The sequence below is a fragment of the Oratosquilla oratoria genome, chromosome 44, assembly GCF_046742065.1.
Source record: "Oratosquilla oratoria isolate Oo_2021 chromosome 44, ASM4674206v1, whole genome shotgun sequence".
Taxonomy (NCBI): domain Eukaryota; kingdom Metazoa; phylum Arthropoda; class Malacostraca; order Stomatopoda; family Squillidae; genus Oratosquilla; species Oratosquilla oratoria.
This window is the reverse complement of record NC_134820.1, coordinates 14,868,349-14,887,331: the sequence shown is the minus strand read 5'-3', so window position 1 is coordinate 14,887,331 and position 18,983 is coordinate 14,868,349. Positions and strand designations below refer to the sequence as shown.

General features: G+C 39.1%; 1 protein-coding gene across 3 annotated transcripts in view; it reads left to right on the top strand.

The window, feature by feature from the left end:
* Nucleotides 1-12,320, top strand: part of LOC143022230 (uncharacterized) — a 94,788-nt gene extending 82,468 nt beyond the window's left edge. For all 3 annotated transcript variants that reach the window (XM_076180348.1, XM_076180349.1, XM_076180350.1), the window contains 4 exons: nucleotides 234-368; nucleotides 731-843; nucleotides 2,029-2,156; nucleotides 11,381-12,320. In XM_076180348.1, coding sequence (XP_076036463.1) covers nucleotides 234-368; nucleotides 731-843; nucleotides 2,029-2,156; nucleotides 11,381-11,541 — 537 coding nt within the window. In that variant the 3' untranslated portion in view covers nucleotides 11,542-12,320. The remainder of the gene's footprint in view (nucleotides 1-233; nucleotides 369-730; nucleotides 844-2,028; nucleotides 2,157-11,380) is intronic.
* The last annotated feature ends 6,663 nt before the right edge of the window (nucleotides 12,321-18,983 follow it).

Sequence of the window (18,983 nt, the reverse complement as noted above, 5' to 3'; positions counted from 1 at the left end):
TTGTTTTTGTAACAAGTTCTCCACCCAAGGAATAATTTAAGGATGGTCTTTTGCTGTTATTGCCCATTTCCAGTACTTTGCATTTTTTGGTATTGAAATTAATTTCCCACTGTGTTTGATATTAGATGTATGACCTGTAGTTTTCTGATTTCTTACTTTTACTTTGTTTGAATACAGATCTAATTTTTGCTGTAAAGGTATATAAAGCTCCTTGTCTGCTTTGTTACTTGTAGATAGCACGGCCTGATGGGGAGACAAGTTTGGCAGGTTTGACAGTGTTAGATGAGCCAAGTGCCCGTCAGAGTGATGCTACAGTTCTTGATCTACAGCTACGGGCTCTTGCCAAACAGTCCACTGCTAAAGCTGTGGTAAGTTTCATATGAGTAGTCTCTATTTCTGTTTCCTAAGTAAAGTATTATTATCATCTCTATTACATAGTTTTATTTTTAAGTTGGGGTGTAGCCTGCTTTAGAGAAGTGATGCTCATCTAGGAATCAGTAGATCCTAAGGCATCCTTAGATACATTTTAAAGGGTCTGTGTGAATGTTTTTTTTTTTTTTTCCATATTATATTGAAATATAAAAATCTTGCTTTCAAGAAAAGTTGATCTGAAAACAACACAACTGGTTATATGATCAACCACTAACATGTACCAGAAATTGTGTTTTCAGTTTCACACGGTATTTATTTTGCTGATAATGTTATCTACAAACACTGATGTTGTTATCAGGCTGTAAAGACTGTAGAAAATGCAGAGAAGAACCCCAAGGTGATAGAGAAGTGGGTACGTGACATTAGTGACCTGCACCGAGCCAAGCCTCCACCTACTGTACACTATACAAAGTTAGTATTTAGATATTTTGTGTCAATGTATTTACCTATTGTTGAATTTGGAAGGAAATGATTGATTGTAGCAAATGGAGGAGCTAGGAAAATGGCCGTGATGGGAAAGGTCAATCTATCGGGTGTTCCTGGTCTCTTGCAGAAGATCTACAGCCTCCAGGACTGGCAGCAGCCCTTAAACAAGACCATAAGTCACATAGAGAAGAGATAGTGCGTTATTGTCTGGAGATTGCTAGTGTGGGACATTGCAGTATAAGGTGTTCTAAGTGGTGGTTGCATCTGGGGCAGCTTGAATCTATGGCCAGGCCTATTCTGTGTTGGTTCTGTTTTAATGATGGATGTTGCTCTGAGTGCAGGCATGCTTGTGTGGTTCTTGCTTAGTGTATAAATTTTTTAATTGTGTGGCTTATATCTGGGAGTTGTTATAGTATTGAGTCTGGGGGTCTTTTTTAAGGGATTGTTATCTGGGTATTTCTGTGGTTTTGATGAAAGTTTGTAGTAGATGTTTGAGTAGTAGGTTGCTATTGTGGTTTTTTGTTGCATTCTATTTGTGGTGCTTGTTAGATGTAGTGTAAAGGGTGGCTGTTGTGTAAGGTCTTAGTGTAGAATTGTTTTTCTGTCATTTTCATGTGATATTGTATTGGAAAGATTTTGGTTTTTATATGTAGCTGTCCAATAGGGATGGTTTTGGTATATCTGTTATTACTCTAAAGTGTTTGTAAATTATCTGTATTAAGAATGTTGCAGGTGCCAGTAATAAGCCTTGTAGGATGTCATTCATTACTTTTCTCTAATCTGACACATCATCCTATATGCTATAAGTAGATAAATATGATTAGATAAATATGAAGCATATAACTTGTGTCTTTTGTCTATTCTGCCGGGCTGCCTCATATCTTCCTATTTATCTATATAACAATAAGCTTCTTCAACCTTAATAAGGGAGCCAAGGCATCCCATCCATCACCCATTTCCCTTTTATCTTTGCTCCTTGATTGATTACACAATTATATGTTGTCTCAAACACTACCAGCCCTTTTGAGCAGTTGCTCAAGAAGACAACTGGTTCCCTCCATAACTCTAGTGCCCTAACCCACAGACACCATAATAATGTAAAACAATGCACTATGATGTTGAATGGGTCAGTTATAAAGATATATACATATATTTATATACATATTTCAGGCGAATGCCAGATATCGATACCTTGATGCAGGAATGGCCAGGTGAAGTGGAGGAGCTTTTGAAAGAAGTCAGTCTGCCAACGGCTGCTTTGGACCTTGATCTTCCCTCATATGTGGACATAATCTGCAGTTAGTTTCTATATCTCATGTTCTTATATAGGATTCTTTTATGATTCTCTCACAAAATATATGTTCCTGTGTTTATGAATAATGAATTTGTACACCATATGAGTTAGTGACTGCATGGATTTTATGTGGTAAGTATTTTAGGGATTTTAGTGATATCAGTACAAACCAGAGTCACAAAACATTCGATTACGATTGAAGATTGTTCCCCCATTCTAGAAAAAAGAAAGTTGATTAGTTTTAACTTGTATTTTCTCTCTGTTCTGCTGCCCCCGTTAAATCTTTCCTTTATCACTTCAGGGACTCTACCTCTTTGTTGCAGTGTTGTCCACTAGGATAGAAGTGCTGGTTTTTCCAACAAAATATTGAGGGCATCCACAAGACCCAGCTTGAATAAGATGGATTTGTTTACACCTCTTGTTCTTAGCAATATATTTTCCACCGCGCATGGAATAGGCTAGGCACTCACTTTTTCACAAAACTTCTGCCTCTTTCCATTCTATATTCTCTTTTTTATCTGTTAAGGAGAGCAGCAGTGAGTAGAGTATTTCAGAGGATTGCTGAGGGATGGATTGATTGTAACAGTGGGATTTGCTAGGAAGGTGACTGTGATGGGGGAGGAAAATAAGAACACCATCCTTTTCCAGAGCAAGCATGGCACCTACAGCTACATGACTGGCACCACAAAAAAATAAAAGGAGGTGCCGAGATGGGAGGGAGGGGGGAGGATGGAAGGGAGTGGAATGTATGGAAAATGGAATGGGTGGGAGTGGTTTCTATGCCTTTTTCTTTTTGGCTACCCCCCCATGTAGGGGGAAAAAGCCTTTGGTATATGTATGTATAATCTGGGGCTATCAAGACAGGACGATCTGAGAGAAGTTTCTTGCTTTCGTCAGTGGCTGCATCAGTGCCCTTATCCCACCTGAAATGATTATAAGAGAGCATGCGGGTTAAAGGACCGGCTACCTCTGCAAGGTTTGGACAATACCTCCGATAGAATCCAAGCATGCCCATGAATCTTCTTATGCCTCTCTTCGTCTTTGGGACCTGTAATGGCATGATGTAATTCTGGCCAACTTGGTGTCCCAGGTAGTCAATAGTACTCTTCCCAAAGGCACTCTTCTTTAGATTCACAGTGAAATGGGTTTGTGCCAGTCTGTCAAATAAATTCCTCAATCTGTGCATGTGATCACTCCATGTGTCAGAGAACACTACTATGTTGTCTGAGTATGCCCTGACACCCAGTAATCCCTCAACCAGCCAATTGACAAGGGCACTGGAAGGATGCTCCACTATTTTTCAACCCAAATGGGGTAATTTTTTATTGAAAGTGCCCATGTGGAGTAACAAAAGCAGATACTTCAGTAGCCCCACTTGTAAGGGGGATTTGATAATATCCCTTCATCGAATCCAATTTGGACACACATTTTGCAGCAGCGACCTCCTCAATGAGATAATCTATTCTGGGGAAAGGGTAAGGATCCGCTTTAGTGACTGCATTCACCTTCCTGTAATCAACACATAACCTCCACTCACCTCCAGGCTTAGGTACCAGCACAGCTGGCAAGGCCCAAGGGCTAGTGCTAGGTTCCACTAACCCTTGGTCCATGAGCTGTCTTACTTCCTCCTCCATGATTCTCTTCTTCTGGGGCAACAATCTGTACAGTGTCTGCTTCACCAACTTGGCTCCATCTTCTAGGATGACATCATGAGATATTGCTTGAGTAACTGTGGGGCATGAGGAAAATATCTGGGCATTCTTGTAGAAAAGTGCTCTGACTTCTTCCCATATCTATCCCTCCAGTAATGACAAAGATTCCTCCAATACTTCACTGGTGTTTGATCTGCCTAAATCATAAAAGAAGGTTAGATCCCCGATATCTGAATCAAGGCTCCTGTCAGTTCACTCTGTCTCAACCATGCCAATCACTTCTTCCTCTACTGTTCCCTTGAATTCTTTCAGAAGGTTAATATGTGCTTGTTGCACCCCAGACCTCCTCATCAGGTTTCTCAAAACATAATTATGACTCCCTTTTCTCTCCAGCATTTTGAATGGTCCCTCATATTTTGGATGCAATGATGTTTTCTGAGGGGACAGCACAAGCACATATTCTCCAACTTTTAGTTCCCTCTTAACCAATTGCCTATCATAATAATCTTTATAGTTACCCTGCACTACCGTATTTTCCGGCTTAAAATGCGCATCGGGTTATAATGCGCACCCATGCACTTCGTTATCTCAGTACACAGATAGCGCGCACCAACGTATAACGCGCATGCCCGATCGCATTTGTCTATAACGCAGTTTTACCTCGGTATTTATATCATGTGAACGAGGTTACATGGAGAAGTATTTTTCATTGGCTAGAGCCACCGCTGGGAAATCTGTTGATTTGTCACTAAATTAAGTGTCAGTTTAGGCATCAATCAGGACACAACTAAGAAAAAGTCGGAACTACATGTACCGGTATATGACTCATGTTGTGCGTTGGTCCCTTATTACTTTGTAGCTTAAATAGTTTGTTGGAAATATGATCTAAAAAAGTTTATTGAAAGTAAAATATACAGAAAAATTTCGGGATTTTTACAGAAAATTTTCATTTTATATCTTGAGGAAATAATTCGTCTTTACCATTTTTTTTATTTAATACTGAAACAAACTACAGACTGTTTCGTTTTAGCTTTGAACCTGCAATGACAGTGGTGAAATAGGACAGTCTCTCATCGAGGTGACGTTTAGTTAATATAACTCCCGAAAGAGGGTGTTGTAGTCAGGTGTTTGACACGAGTTTATGAACGGCCGCAATGGAATTTGTACCATACCTAAAGTGAAGCAACAAAGCCAACATAAAAATTCAAACTAAGATGCTGTGAACATGGGCAAATATCATGAATATTGATCATGTTTCATGGTGTTTAGGCCTATTTAAACATGAAAAATAAGATTCGATAGATACCTACCTATACCAAATATTAAATACGGTAGCCCATGCTGGCGTATTCTTTCATGTCACCATGGCTGTTCTTCTTGTTCTCACGGAACGTCACAGAGAAGTGTGCCTCCCGACTTTGTGACGGCCAACATTGTCACGTTGTTGTGAAAAAATTACACAGCCGCAGAATTTTTATCACAGGCCATAGATAATGCGCACCACCGGATAACGCGCACCCCCCATTTTTAGGCCCTTCCAACGGAAAAAAGTTGCGCACTATACACGGGAAAATACGGTATTTTAAGATTTCTTTTTGCTATTTGCCTGACCTTCTTCAGGTTCTCGAAACTGGTACCCCCTAGCTTGGTATACATGGTACTTTCCTCGGGGTTTTTGACAGTAGTTGGTCATACTGAGAGGCAAGGGGCTCCCTTGGGATCCTACCAAACATCAAGTAAAAGGGAGAAAAACCTAGACTTTCATGTACAGTTATTCTAGTGGCATATAGTAACAAGTCTATGCTTTCATCCCAGTCCCTCTCAGATTCTAATACAAAGGCTCGAATTAACTATGGGTGCTAATGTTGTCACTCCTCTGGCTAATCCCATGGTGAACTGACCTATGTGTCTATTTTCTAGACCTGGTATCACATCTGGCCTCACAATAGTGCGGGATGCCCCTGTGTCTCACAGAGCCTTGACTGCATATTTTCTTCCACTCCCCTCTGTTCCTATTCTGGCATCCTTTATATACAGTAACCACTCTTGGCTGATCCCTATTTTGCCTGTCTCGCCTAACCTACTTACAAAGGATTACAAAGGCGGAGCATGCCGACAGGAGACCTTTTGATCCATATCTAGGTCGGATGCAAAAAAAAAAAAAAAAAATCATAATAATAATAAAATAATAAATAAAAACTATAATAATGTAAATAACAAATAAAATACATAAATAAATGCATAGGTATAGTTAAAATAATCAACAAACAGGTAAATAGTAAATAATAAATTGACATATAACTAATGATAAATGAAAATCAGACAGACAAATGATAACAAAACAAAAACAAATAATATAAGATAAATTATAATCATTACAGCATCTTACTTAGGTATTTATCTAAATGATTCTTAAAGCTTCGAACTGAACTACATTGCACTACCTGTGCAGGAAGTTTATTCCATTCATTAACTACACGGTTGGCAAAGTTGTTTCTACCTACTTCCAAATTGAATCTATTTCCGGATAGTTTGAGACCATTGTTTCTTGTCTGATTCTCATTCAATGTGAAAATTTTGTCACTTTTGATGTTGTCAATTCCCTTTAAAATCTTAAAGACCTGTATCAAGTCACCTCTGAGTCTACGCTTTTTTAGGGAAAACAGATTCATCTATACAGCAATTTCTGTCTTCTGTCTTGTCCACTATTCCCTTCTCCTTTGCTTTGCTGCCATCCTGTCTTTGTCTCCAGTCTTGCATGTCCCCTTTGTTTTCCTTTTCTTTGGGGCAAGTTTCCATCCCATGACTGAAATTTCCACAAGAAGAGCAGCTCCTATCTTGCTCCGCATTCATCCCACTTCCCTCTACACATATTATTCCTTGCCTGGTTTGCTTGCCTCCTATGTCCTGCCTATACATTTGTTCACTAAGCCTAGCATAGCAAACCTGAGTTCTATGCCCATATCTCACACATCTGAAACATTTGATTGGTTTTCTCCAGCTATCCCCTACTTGTGGTCTTGTATATTTCTGACTTGGGATCACAAATGTGCCTCTGTTCTCACCTTTTTGAGTTTGTATCATATTTCTTTTACTTTCGCTCATTCTTAGTGCAAAGTTTTCAGCAAAACTCGCCGCTTCTACCAACGTCTCACATTTTTGCGTGGTTACATACAGCCTAGCTTCATTGCTTAGTAGATTAAGGGATTGCTCAATTGCTATCACCTCCAGGACTTTCTCAGTATTTACTGCATTTTTCTCTCACATCCATTTCACTAGGTCACTCCTTAAATTCCTAGCTAGATCCATATATCCATGACTTATATCTTTTCTATGTTCCCTAATTTTTTTTTTTAAATAATCTGGTTTAACCTCATATACCTTTAGTATTTCACTCTTAATCTGATCATAATCATAAATGCCATCTCTGTCAAATATTATGTACACACTTAAGGCTTTTGGAGTTAGGCGATCTTATCATCACTGACCAGGTATCTCTTTTCCATCCTAACTGTTTGGCTAAGCCCTCAAATGAGGAAAAGAACAAATCTGGATCCTCTTCATTAAATTTGGGGATAAGGTGATTTGCTTTTATGATGCTATCCACTATATTTCCTTCACTACTTATCCCCCTTGACCATTGCATAGGCTGTCCTGTTCCAACCCTATTAGTTTCCCTTTTGGTTTCTGTCCCTTTTCCAGGATAAGGCTCACTGCATGACTCAACCCTAGGGTCCCTACTTATTCTAACTCTGCTCATACCACTTACTATATCATAATATCTACCTCTTTCCTGCAGGAGTTTTTCATCTTCAATTCTACTTTGCTCCATGACATTATCTCCCTCCTATCCTTGGCAGTCCTCCATCTATTCAGTTTTTGTCATCCTCCCCACTGTAATATCTGCTCCTTACCTATGGGAATTCCTCAAAGTAGTGCAATTTTGACCCCTGTCTGTGGGTAATTTAATTGTGTCTCTAGGTAGGCATCATGAGGCACAAGTGGGTATATAAGGATACCAGTATCAGAGTCTTGGTTATATTAATTTTGTAGTTGTAGCTCAGTGACCCCTGTATTCTGTGAACTGGCTTAATTGAGTTTTCTGTGGTTATTTACATTCAAAGTGAAAGAGAACAAGTAATACAGATGTAACTTTATATCTTATACTGCAAGTATTGTGATGGATTGTCAAATCATCATACTTCAGGCTGCACGCTAGAATTTGACTCATATTGGGGAGTTTAAGATGGGTATCTGTTCAAGAAGTCAGTGGCAGAACAGACTGTCCATCATACTCTTAGATACCATCTTGAGGTTTGTGGTATTCATGATCATGGTTCTTTAACACAGTTATATTGTGTTAGGGTAATTATCAAATACATGATAGATATGTCACAGTTTGTTTTCATCATCAAAGATATGGTCATAAATCTGTCTATATACTAAGGGCTTCTTCCCCTTATAAGGAAGGTAGCCAACTGTGAGGTACTTTGTTAAAAGCCTTCTTAAGGTTGAGGCACACACAGTCCACACACCCCTCTCTCTAGCAGAACATCAATCACTCTCAAGTAACAGCTTAAAAGGTTTGACACACATGGAAGAAGAAAAACAGCATGTGAGGAAATGGTTTCTAAGAAAAACAGGAAGGCAGTATTACAAAGGAAACACTACAAGGAAACTTAAAGTAGTGTATGCAAATGTTGGATGGTTTTCTATCCACCAGGTTGGAGATATGTGATTACAGGAGTATAAACAAGCATAATATTTTATGTTTAGTGAAGACCAAACTCCAAGTAGATATTGATCTATACTTGGGAAACAACAGATACAGCTCCTGGAGAAGAGACAGAGAAGATAAAATGGGTGGGAGAGGTAATGTTTGTTGTGAGAAGTGACATAGCAGTAGAAGAAGCAAATCTGAATGAAGGGAAGGCTGAAACAATCCACCTGAAAATTAGAATTAAAGGACAGAATAGAAGACATTTTATGCCCCGTAAGAAAGAAAAAAAAAATGGAATGAGGCTGAATATCAAGAAACGTTATTGAACACAACTCTTCTTCTAAAGAAAATTATTTAACAAAGAAACAATTTAGTCCTTAACCCCTTCCATACGGTGCCGCATACGTAGGCGTCATGAGGAGCAAGTGGATACGCGACGCTGCCATATCGGCGTCTTGCTTATATTTATTGTAGTTGCCCCTCCGTAATGACATTCTCCCTAAACTGCCTGTAATCATATTTTCTATGGTTATCAAAATTCACGGGTGAAAGAGAGAACGATCAATATAAGCGGTGACTATATTTTATGATGCGAGTATTATTACGACACGTCGTACAGCTGGCATCGGCTGCTGCCCGTGAGATTTAAGGCCCGTACTGAAGAGGTTAATGGAGATTTTGATTGCAGTGAGGTCAATGGGGAGGAATGGGAAGGAAGTGCCAAAGCATATTCCTGGAGAACTACCATGTTAAACATTGGATGACAGAATTACCCAATGGGTAAAGAAAGTGACCCAGGTAAGAGATGACATTCCAGCACATATATACAAGGATCTGTATTGGCACCAATAATGTTTGCTATTTATGTGAATGACATGGATGAGGATGTGAAATGTTACATGAGCTTCTTTGCAAACAATGCCAAACTGTTAAGGAAAGTAAAAACTGATAAGGACTGTGAAGCACTGCAGGAAGACCTGAATAAGGTATGGAACTGGAGTCAGAAATAGGAAGTGGACTTTAATACTAAGAAGTGTAGCATAATGGAGTTTGGAAAAAGCAAAAACAGAATATCAGGAAAATATACAATTGGAACCAAGGAGTTAAAGAAGGCAGGATCTGAAAAAGATTTGGGGGTAATTATCACAAACGACATGTCCTATGATTAACAGATTAACAAAATTGTCAGGGAGGCTTACAACTTGCTAAGATCAATAAAAGTGGCATTTGAATACTTGGACGAAGACATGATAAAAAAAATATTAGTTACATTGATAAGGCCTAGACTAGAGTATACGGCGACATTGTGGTCACCCAGTACCAAAAAAGAATATAAAGAAAATAGAAAGAATCCAGAGAGCAGCAACAAAAATGGCACCCACACTTGCAAACCTATCATATGAGGAGAGATTGGCTGAACTGGAGTTACCGACACTGGAGCAAAGAAGAAAGGGAGGTGACCTACTGACCATCTACAGAATCATGAAAGGCACAGAGATACTCAATAGAGAGGACTTACTAAACTGGGACAAGAGAAACACAAGAGGACATGGAAAGAAAATAAAAAAACATAGCTACAGAAGAGAACTGAAGAAAAACAGTTTTCCATATAGAGTAGTCGACACTTGGAACAAACTGGATAATGAAATAGTATGCGCAAAAACCATTCATGAGTTTAAAAGCAAACTAGACACTGCGAGATACAAAGGCGGGACACCATGAGCATAGCTCCCCTTCCCACAAAATATTAACTAGGTAAATACATATATATATATACCAAAGGCTTTTTCCCCCTTACACAAGAGGTAGCCAAAAAACAAAGTCATAGAAACCACTCCCACCCATTCCATCCCCTACATACTTCACTCCCCTCTATCCTCTTCTCTTTCTCTTATCTTGGCACCTCCTGGATGATGGGTCTCTTAATCCAACACCTGCCAACTGCCACTTGTGTGACCTTTGGGCCCAGAACATAAACTCATATAGGGAATTGGTGGGGCTTTATATCCTGGGCCAATTCCCAAAGTGGATTTATGTCCTGGGCCTAAATGTGCGCACAAGTGGTGGTTGGTGAATGTTGTACAAAGAGTATATGAGGATGAAGTGATGAAAATCTTATTGAAAACATGATCCATCTAAGACTGGAATATGTGTCAGTGGTATGGTCCCCACACTGAGTGGAAGATATAAGCAAAATCAAGAGAATACAAAGGGCAGCAACCAAATTGGTCCCTATCCGAGCAGATGAAATATATGAGGAAAGATGCAATATGATTACAATATTCAAGTCAGTAAAGGAAATAGGTTGCATTGACAGAAAAGAGCTCTTGATTAAGGATGGGAGGGCTTTAAGAAGTCATGGGAACTAATTAAGAAAAAACAAATGTCTTAAGGATGTGAAAAAATACAGTTTTTCATATGGAAATACATAAATTAATTGGAATAGCTTAGGTGATACAGCCCAAGCTTGAACAATTCATGAAATGAAATCTAAATATGATAATTGGAAATTAAGGGTATAGATTAAGTTGGAACTGTGCATGAATTTGAGGCTAGGTATAATAAATCGGAAAGTAGGAAATGGAACCCAACAAGTGTTGCTTCTCTCCTGTATACTACTATTAGATAAATAATCAATTTGATATTTCATTATCCAGTAGAATAGAGTTATAGATGTCAGGGAAATGAGTAGTTGGATATAAATGAACTGAAAATTTTATTGCTTCATTACTAATAAATCTTATGAAACTGTTGGTCTTTACAGGGCTGCATGCAAATTGAAAGGGGGTGTTGACAATGGAAACAGTTAAGATGTGATATCTGAATTAGAAAAATTGTAATAAATTTTCTTTTCAGGTTTCCTGGATATTCCTGTCTATAAAAGTCGAATTCAGTCTCTTCATGTCCTCTTCACTCTGTATTCAGTCTTCAAAAATTCAGCACACTTTCAACAACTAGGTGAAGATAGCTTTATTGATAATGAAGAAATGTCAAAAGCTGATAGACTTGTTCTTTAGTAAAATAATAAATGTCCTATGGAACTTGTGTAAGAATATTGACAGAAAATGTGTTTATGTACAGTAATTTATTACTGAAGCACTACTACTATTACTGAATACACCTTATAAATGAATATTTTTATTTCTGTCACAATTTCAGTTGTTGTGAATTATGAAAAATTATACGAGAGCATAGCTAATCTTATATCAAGATTTTGGATATGTTAGTGTAATATGCAGGTACTTGTATATAATCTGATCCCTACTTTTGTATTTGGAGTTTGAATTTGAAAAGCACAGAATTTGTAAAAGATTTTATGCTTACATATAGGAAGGAGTATTGTGTAGTCTTGTTTTGTTTTAATCTAAGTTTCATAGAAATTTTTTATATTATAACATATACAGGTCCATAGTCTGTATTCACTAGGCACATACCACTAATGAATAAAGTTATTCATTTATGAATGTGACCCTTTGTAAACCATGCCTATCAATACCAGGTAATTTTTGTGTATATTTTTGCAGTCTTGGTAGTTTGAACTGCACATGATTTCAGCCTTTTATTTTCCATTTTTCATGACTACTAGTAAGCTCGTGTCATATGTGTTCTATGAAGAATTAGCTTCATTGAGGTGCAATAAAAAGAAATCCAATTAATTGTGCTACAAGATACTGAAATGCAAATACTAGTTGACTAGAAGTGTTTTTACTGGTTCTTATTTATTTCCAAAACACACTTCAGTAAAGTTTATCAAAATGTATTAGAACTATCAAAGAATAAAGAAATATATATATACTTTATATGTTTTTTCTAGCTTGTAGGTATTTCTCCAACCCCAGTGTAATTTATTTCTCAGGATCGTGAGCTCATACATTTAAATTAAGTCAGTGGCTCACAATTGTTTCCACTGTTTAGCCCCCTTTCAATTTGCAAGCAGCCCTGGAAAGACCTATAGGTCTGTTGCTGTTTGTATCTCCTTTGTATTCTTTCATGATCTCCCCACACCAGATCTGGAGTATGGCACCAAAGCGCTCCCATTTGCAGACAGTCTGATGATAATGGCCCAGCACATAAATGAAAGAATGGCTGCTAGAAACACTCGAACCTACTTGATAAGGTGGAACAATTTTAGAAAAGTAGATTGGAGGCCTCTCCTCAGAAATCATTAGTAGTATTGCTCACTCCAAACAACCATGAAGTGTCCAGTGGTGTTAGAAATGAATGCAAAAATGATGGGCTTCATTTTTGATACATGACTTTCAATCCATATATGAACAACTTGAAATGAAAAATAAAAATACCAAATTCAGTAGAATGTATTGGCTTTGGTCAGCAGAAGGAAGCTCTAATTTTAGTTGACAAACAGTTCATGAGAATCACACTTAACTATGCTTCTTTAACAGTTCCCAGCAATCAAGAAAATGGATACAGACACTCCACAAACTACACAAAACAAAGCACTGAGAATAACAGGATGCAACAAAATTACTCCTATGGAGCATCTGCAAACAGAAACCAAAATCCTACCAATAGAACATAACATTAAAACAATAGATATGCATCTATTCATATTCAACAAAGAGCTCTTGAGAAGCATACCCAGCTATACTTCTATAGCATAATTCCCAACATTCAAGAAAATTAAATTAAACATTCTACAAACAACCATGTCTCCCTTACAAGCATACAGATATACACCAAAGGCTTTTTTCCCCCGTATAAGGGAGGTAGCCAAAAAACAAAGGCATAGAAACCACTCCCACCCATTCTATCCCCTATCACACCACCCTCCACCCTCTTCCCTCCCTCTTATCTTGGCACCTCCTGGATGATGGGTCATCCCTGCATCTTGTTCACTGCCCTGGGTCAGAAGCAGTGTTGCAAGACACAGCACATCCACAGCAAGGCTGCTTCATTAAATCAGAAACCCCCCCTCTCCGTCCCCTCATGCAGAAATGGAGAGTATGGTGAGAAATCCCTTCGGGCTGCATCAAATTTTGCTCACACATACTCCCTCACCCCCCATCCCCTACCCATTCCACCTCATGGATCACAACATCATCCATATACAACCATTCTCCATTCACCCCTGTTTTCTGTCCTCTCCTGTCCTTCTGCAACAGACATTCCCCTCTTCCCCAAAGCCCCTTACAAGGACAATAGCAAAAATATGTGAAAAAGTTATCAAAAGTAGATGGGTTAAACATCTGGAAGAAAAAAATATACTGAATCCTGTATAGTTCCTCTTTACAAGGGAATTGACAACATCAAAAGTGACCAAATTTTCACATTGAATGAGAATCAGACAAGAAACAATGGTCTCAAACTGTCCGGAAATAGATTCAATTTGGAAGTAGGTAGAAACAACTTTGCCAACCGTGTAGTTAATGAATGGAATAAACTTCCTGCACAGGTAGTGCAATGTAGTTCAGTTCAAAGCTTTAAGAATCATTTAGATAAATACCTAAGTAAGATGCTGTAATGATTATAATTTATGTTATATTATTTGTTTTTTGTTTTGTTATAATTTGTCTGTCTGATTTTCATTTATTATTAGTTATATGTCAATTTATAATCATTTACTATTTACCTTTTTGTTTGTTATTCAACTATACCTATGCATTTATTTATGTATTTTATTTGTTATTTTTACATTATTATAGTTTTGATTTATTATTAATATGATTTTTTTTTTTTTGTTTTTGTTTTTTTTTTTTTTTTTTTTTTTTTTTTTTTTTTTTTTTTTTTTCATCCGACCTAGATATGGATCAAAAGGTCTCCTGTCGGCATGCTCCGCCTTTGTAATCCTTTGTAAAAGTGTGAATGTAGTAGTTTCAGAGGGATTAGCTTGTTAAGTGTAGTTGGGAAGGCTTATGGGAGGATCTTGATTGAGAGAATTAGGAGAGGAACAGAGGGAGTAATTGGTGAGGAACAGTGTGGCTTTAGGACAGGTAGAGGTTGTGTAGATCAGATCTTTGTGGTAAGACATATGTGTGAGAAAGCTATAGGAAAGGGGAAGGATGTTTTTTGGGCTTTTATGGATCTGGAAAAGGCTTATGATAGGGTAGGCAGAAAGGCACTGTGGGAGGTTATGCAGATATACGGGATAGGAGGAAAGCTTTTGGGAGCTGTCAAGAGTTTTTATGAGAGTAGTAGATCTTGTGTCAGGATTGGAAATGGAGAGAGTGAGTGGTTCGAGGTAAAGGTGGGACGTTGAGGAAGGACGGGAGAGGACAGAAAACGGGTGAATGGAGAATAGTTGTATATGGATGATGTGATTGCATGAGGTGGAATGGGCGGGGGGATGGGGGGGTGAGGTAGTATGTGTGAGCAAAATTTGACGCAGCCCGAAGGGATTTCCCCCTGTCCTCTCCTTTTATGCAATGGGGGGACAGAGCGGGGGGGTCGCAGATTTGATGAAGCGGCCTTGCTGTGGATGTGCTGTGTCTTGCGACACTGCTTCTGACCCAGGGCAGTGGACAAGGTGCAGGGATGACCCGTCATCCAGGAGGTGCTCAGATGAGAGGGAGGGTGGAGGGGTGTGGAGTGTATTCAGTGATGGAATGGGTGGAAATGATTTTATGCCTTTCCCTTTTTGGCTACCTCCCTTGTAAGGGGGAAAGAGCCTTGGTATATGTATGAATGATGTATGTAAACAATTTTTTATTTATGCAAGGAAGATCTTGTACTGTACAACAAACTTGATCTGTTTCTACACGAGACTAATAGAAATAATACAAGAAAGGGATGGATGCGTGGACTGTGCTTTTCTAGATCTACAAAAAACATTTGATAAAGTACCACACAAAAAACTGATAAGAAAAATAGAATCAATAGATGCCATCAAAGGAAAATTAATGGAATGGATGGAAGACTTCTTGACTGGGAGGTAAATGAGGGTAGTAATTAGAGACAAATACTCGACCTGGGAAGAAATGATAAATGGTGTCCCGCAAGGTTCAGTATTGGCTCCAATCATGTTTGCCATATAGATAAATGACATGGATGAAGGTGTGGAATGTTATATGAACTTCTTTGCAGATGATGCAAAACTACTAAAGAAAGTAAGTACAGAGGAAGATTGTGAATCACTACAGAAAAACCTAGACAAAATCTGGAAATGGAGTCAAAAGTGGGAAGTGAACTTTAACATAAAAAAGTGAAGTATAATGGAGTTTGGAAAAATTAAAAATAGGGTATCGAGAAATTATAAAATTGGTGAAAAAGTAAAAAAAGTGATCTCGGAAAGGGACCTAGGAGTAATAATCAGCAAAGACATGTCACTGGACAAACATATCAATAACATAGTCTGAGAAACCTTCAACATACTAAGGTCGATGAAAGTGGCATTTGACTATTTGGATGAAGAAATGATCAAGAAAACTGATGAGACCAAAATTGGAGTATGCTGGGACACTATGGACACCCAGTACTAAAAAGAATATAATGAAATTAGAAAGAATACAAATAGCAATGACAAAGATGGCATCAACACTCTGGGAGCCATAGATCTTCCGCAAGAGAGATCTGGGGCAATGTATTGATTGATTGATTCTGATCCACAGTCCTTTCATTCCTATCTCACACATCCTTTTATTCCTTCCCAGTTAACTATGAGAATGTTGCACCCTAATTTGTATAATGTTCTACTCCATGTTATCATGTACATATCACTTTTTGACACCTAACTACGAACCCTTAGAGGTTCGTTCACCCTGTCAATCTACCTTTTCCTTTCCTTTGCTCTTACTCCAAGCACCACAGATTCATTAATCCTTCAAGGATATCTACATGTGCAATCAATCCAATCAAAACATTGCCCCAAGTCTCTCTTGCAGAAGACCCATGCCCTCCAGAAAGCTGGCAACCACCACCATTTGGGACCAAAGTCACTTAGAGAAGAGATATTGTATTGTCTGGGTATTGTTAGTGTGGGACATAGTAGTATGAGGTGTTCTGTGTCTTCTGTGTGGTCGTTGCATCTGGGGTAGTTTGTATCTGGCTAGACCTATTTTGTGTCAGTACCATCTTAATGACATGGTGTCCTGAGTCCTGAACACAAGCATACTATTGGTTCTTGTTTGGCATGAGAGGAGTTTTTCTGTGGGACTTATATCTGGGGGTAGTTGTAGTAGTATTGATTTTGGTGGTTTTACCTGAAGGGCTTGTTTACTTATCTATATGTCCAAACCACCTCAGGCTGGCCTTTTCTACTTTTTTCACATTTCCTTTTCTTTTGCCCTGTCCTATCATGAACTCTGTTTTTCCAAACTCAGTGATATTTTGTAACTTGAGTAAGAGGAGATATCATTCCCACAAGATTAGATCTACTAACCAAAGAGCCAGATATCATTAGCTCCTTGAAGTACCTGTGCTCCATGGCACTGCTTGGCCAGACAGTCTAGGAAATGCCAACAACCTTTCCCCCATAAGAAAAATTGACCATGTAACAATTGAATTTCAACTGGAGGATGAGGAAATAGAGTCCAGGAATGAATCACACTGGCAAGGGAGATTTGATTTTAGTAAGGAAGATTACTTAGGGTTGAAGAAATGCTTTGAAAAAAATAGACTGGGGAGGAATTCATGAATCAATCATCATCAATTGGGAGCATGCACCAAGGAGCACATTGCTTTGCTCATATGCCAGCACCAGTCCACATGGTCTCTATGAGCAAGCTCCCATGCTGACACCCTTCCCACTCCAAACAACTCTGTGAGTAGGATCAACATCAGAGAAATGTACCACATGCCCATACTGAAGATGATATTCACAAATTATGGGGCTTTGGGGGAAGATGGGAATGTCTGTTGAGGAAGGACGGGAGAGGACAGAAGACAGGGGTGAATGGAGAATGGTTGTATATGGATGATGTTGTGATTGCATGAGGTGGAATGGGTGTGGGGATGGGGGGTGAGGTAGTATGTGTGAGCAAAATTTGACGCAGCCCGAAGGGATTTCTCCCCGTCTTCTCCTTTTATGCAATGGGGGGACGGAGAGGGGGGGGGTCACTGATTTAATGAAGCGGCCTTGCTGTGGATGTGATGTGTCTTGCGACACTGCTTCTGACCCAGGGCAGTGGACAAGGTGCAGGGATGACCCATCATCCAGGAGGTGCTAAGATAAGAGGGATTCAGGGATGTAATGGGTGGAAATGTTTTTATGTCTTTTCCTTGTTGGCTACCTCCCTTGTAAGGGGGAAAAAGCCTTGGTATATGTATGTATGTATGTATGTATGCTAGTAACTGTTCTAGACCAAATCTCACAGTAGTCTCTGCTTTGATATGAAGTCATTCCAGTGATACCCCTGATTCTCCAAAGGATCTTGGTAACAAAGACATTGAGACACCTCTTCAAGTCAGCATTCAATGTCCATGTCTCACAGCCATATAGCAAGACAGGGAGCACAAGTGATTTGAAGACTTGAATCTTAGCCCTCCTGCTTAAACAACAACAATGCCATATACTCTGATTAAGCAAGTCCATAACATGTTGGGCAATGCCAATCCTTTGAAGTACTTCCTAATATGACCCACCACTGTTATGCACTACACTACCAAAGTATGTGAAGTTTTCCAAGACCTCAATGTCCTCTCCACATGCATGGGCAAACTGAACTGTCATCCAGAAAGTCCCCAACTCCTGGATCTTGGTCTTGGTCCAGGAGACATCAAGTCCAAGCAGTCTCACTTCCCAGTGCACTAACATCAGGGCTGCAACCAGGACCTCCAATGAATCCATAAGAAGGACAGCATCATCAACAAATACAAGGTCAGTGACTTTGATGTTGCCAATAGATGTTCCGCAATGACCTTGATTGACAGCTGACTAATACCCTTCCATGCAGGTGTTGAAAAGTGTTAGGGCAAGGGCACAACCTTGTCTCACTCCTGAATTAGCAGGAAAGAAGCTAGACACACCTCCTCCATATTTTACAGCACTCGGTGTCCCAGAGTATAAGCCAGAAATAAAGTCACTAATTCTTGCAGGAATCCTATAGATCCACAGAAGATTCCAGAGCACTTCACGACGCATTGTGTCAAATCCCTTCTTGAGATCAACATAAGCTGCAAGAAACCCCTCTTGAAACTCATGTTGGCACTTCACAAGAATACAAAGTGCAAGGATCCAATCAGTTGTTGGCTGACCGGGCATGAACCCAGACTGTTCAAGCCTCTGAAACTTTAGCAGCTGTGAACGAATCCATAGCAATAGATGGACAAGCACCTTACCTGTCACACTGAGCAGTGTAATGCCATGGTAGTTGTTGCAGTCCTGCTGGTCCCCTTTCCCCTTCCAGATAAGAATGACCAGACCCTTTTTCCAGTCAGAGGGAATGGTACCAGACTGCCAGACAGCAGACAGTAACACATGCAACCTGCAGATCATGGCCTAATTTCCAGCTTTCAGTAACTCCACACTGATATTGCAGATCCCAACTGCCTTTCCACCCTTCAA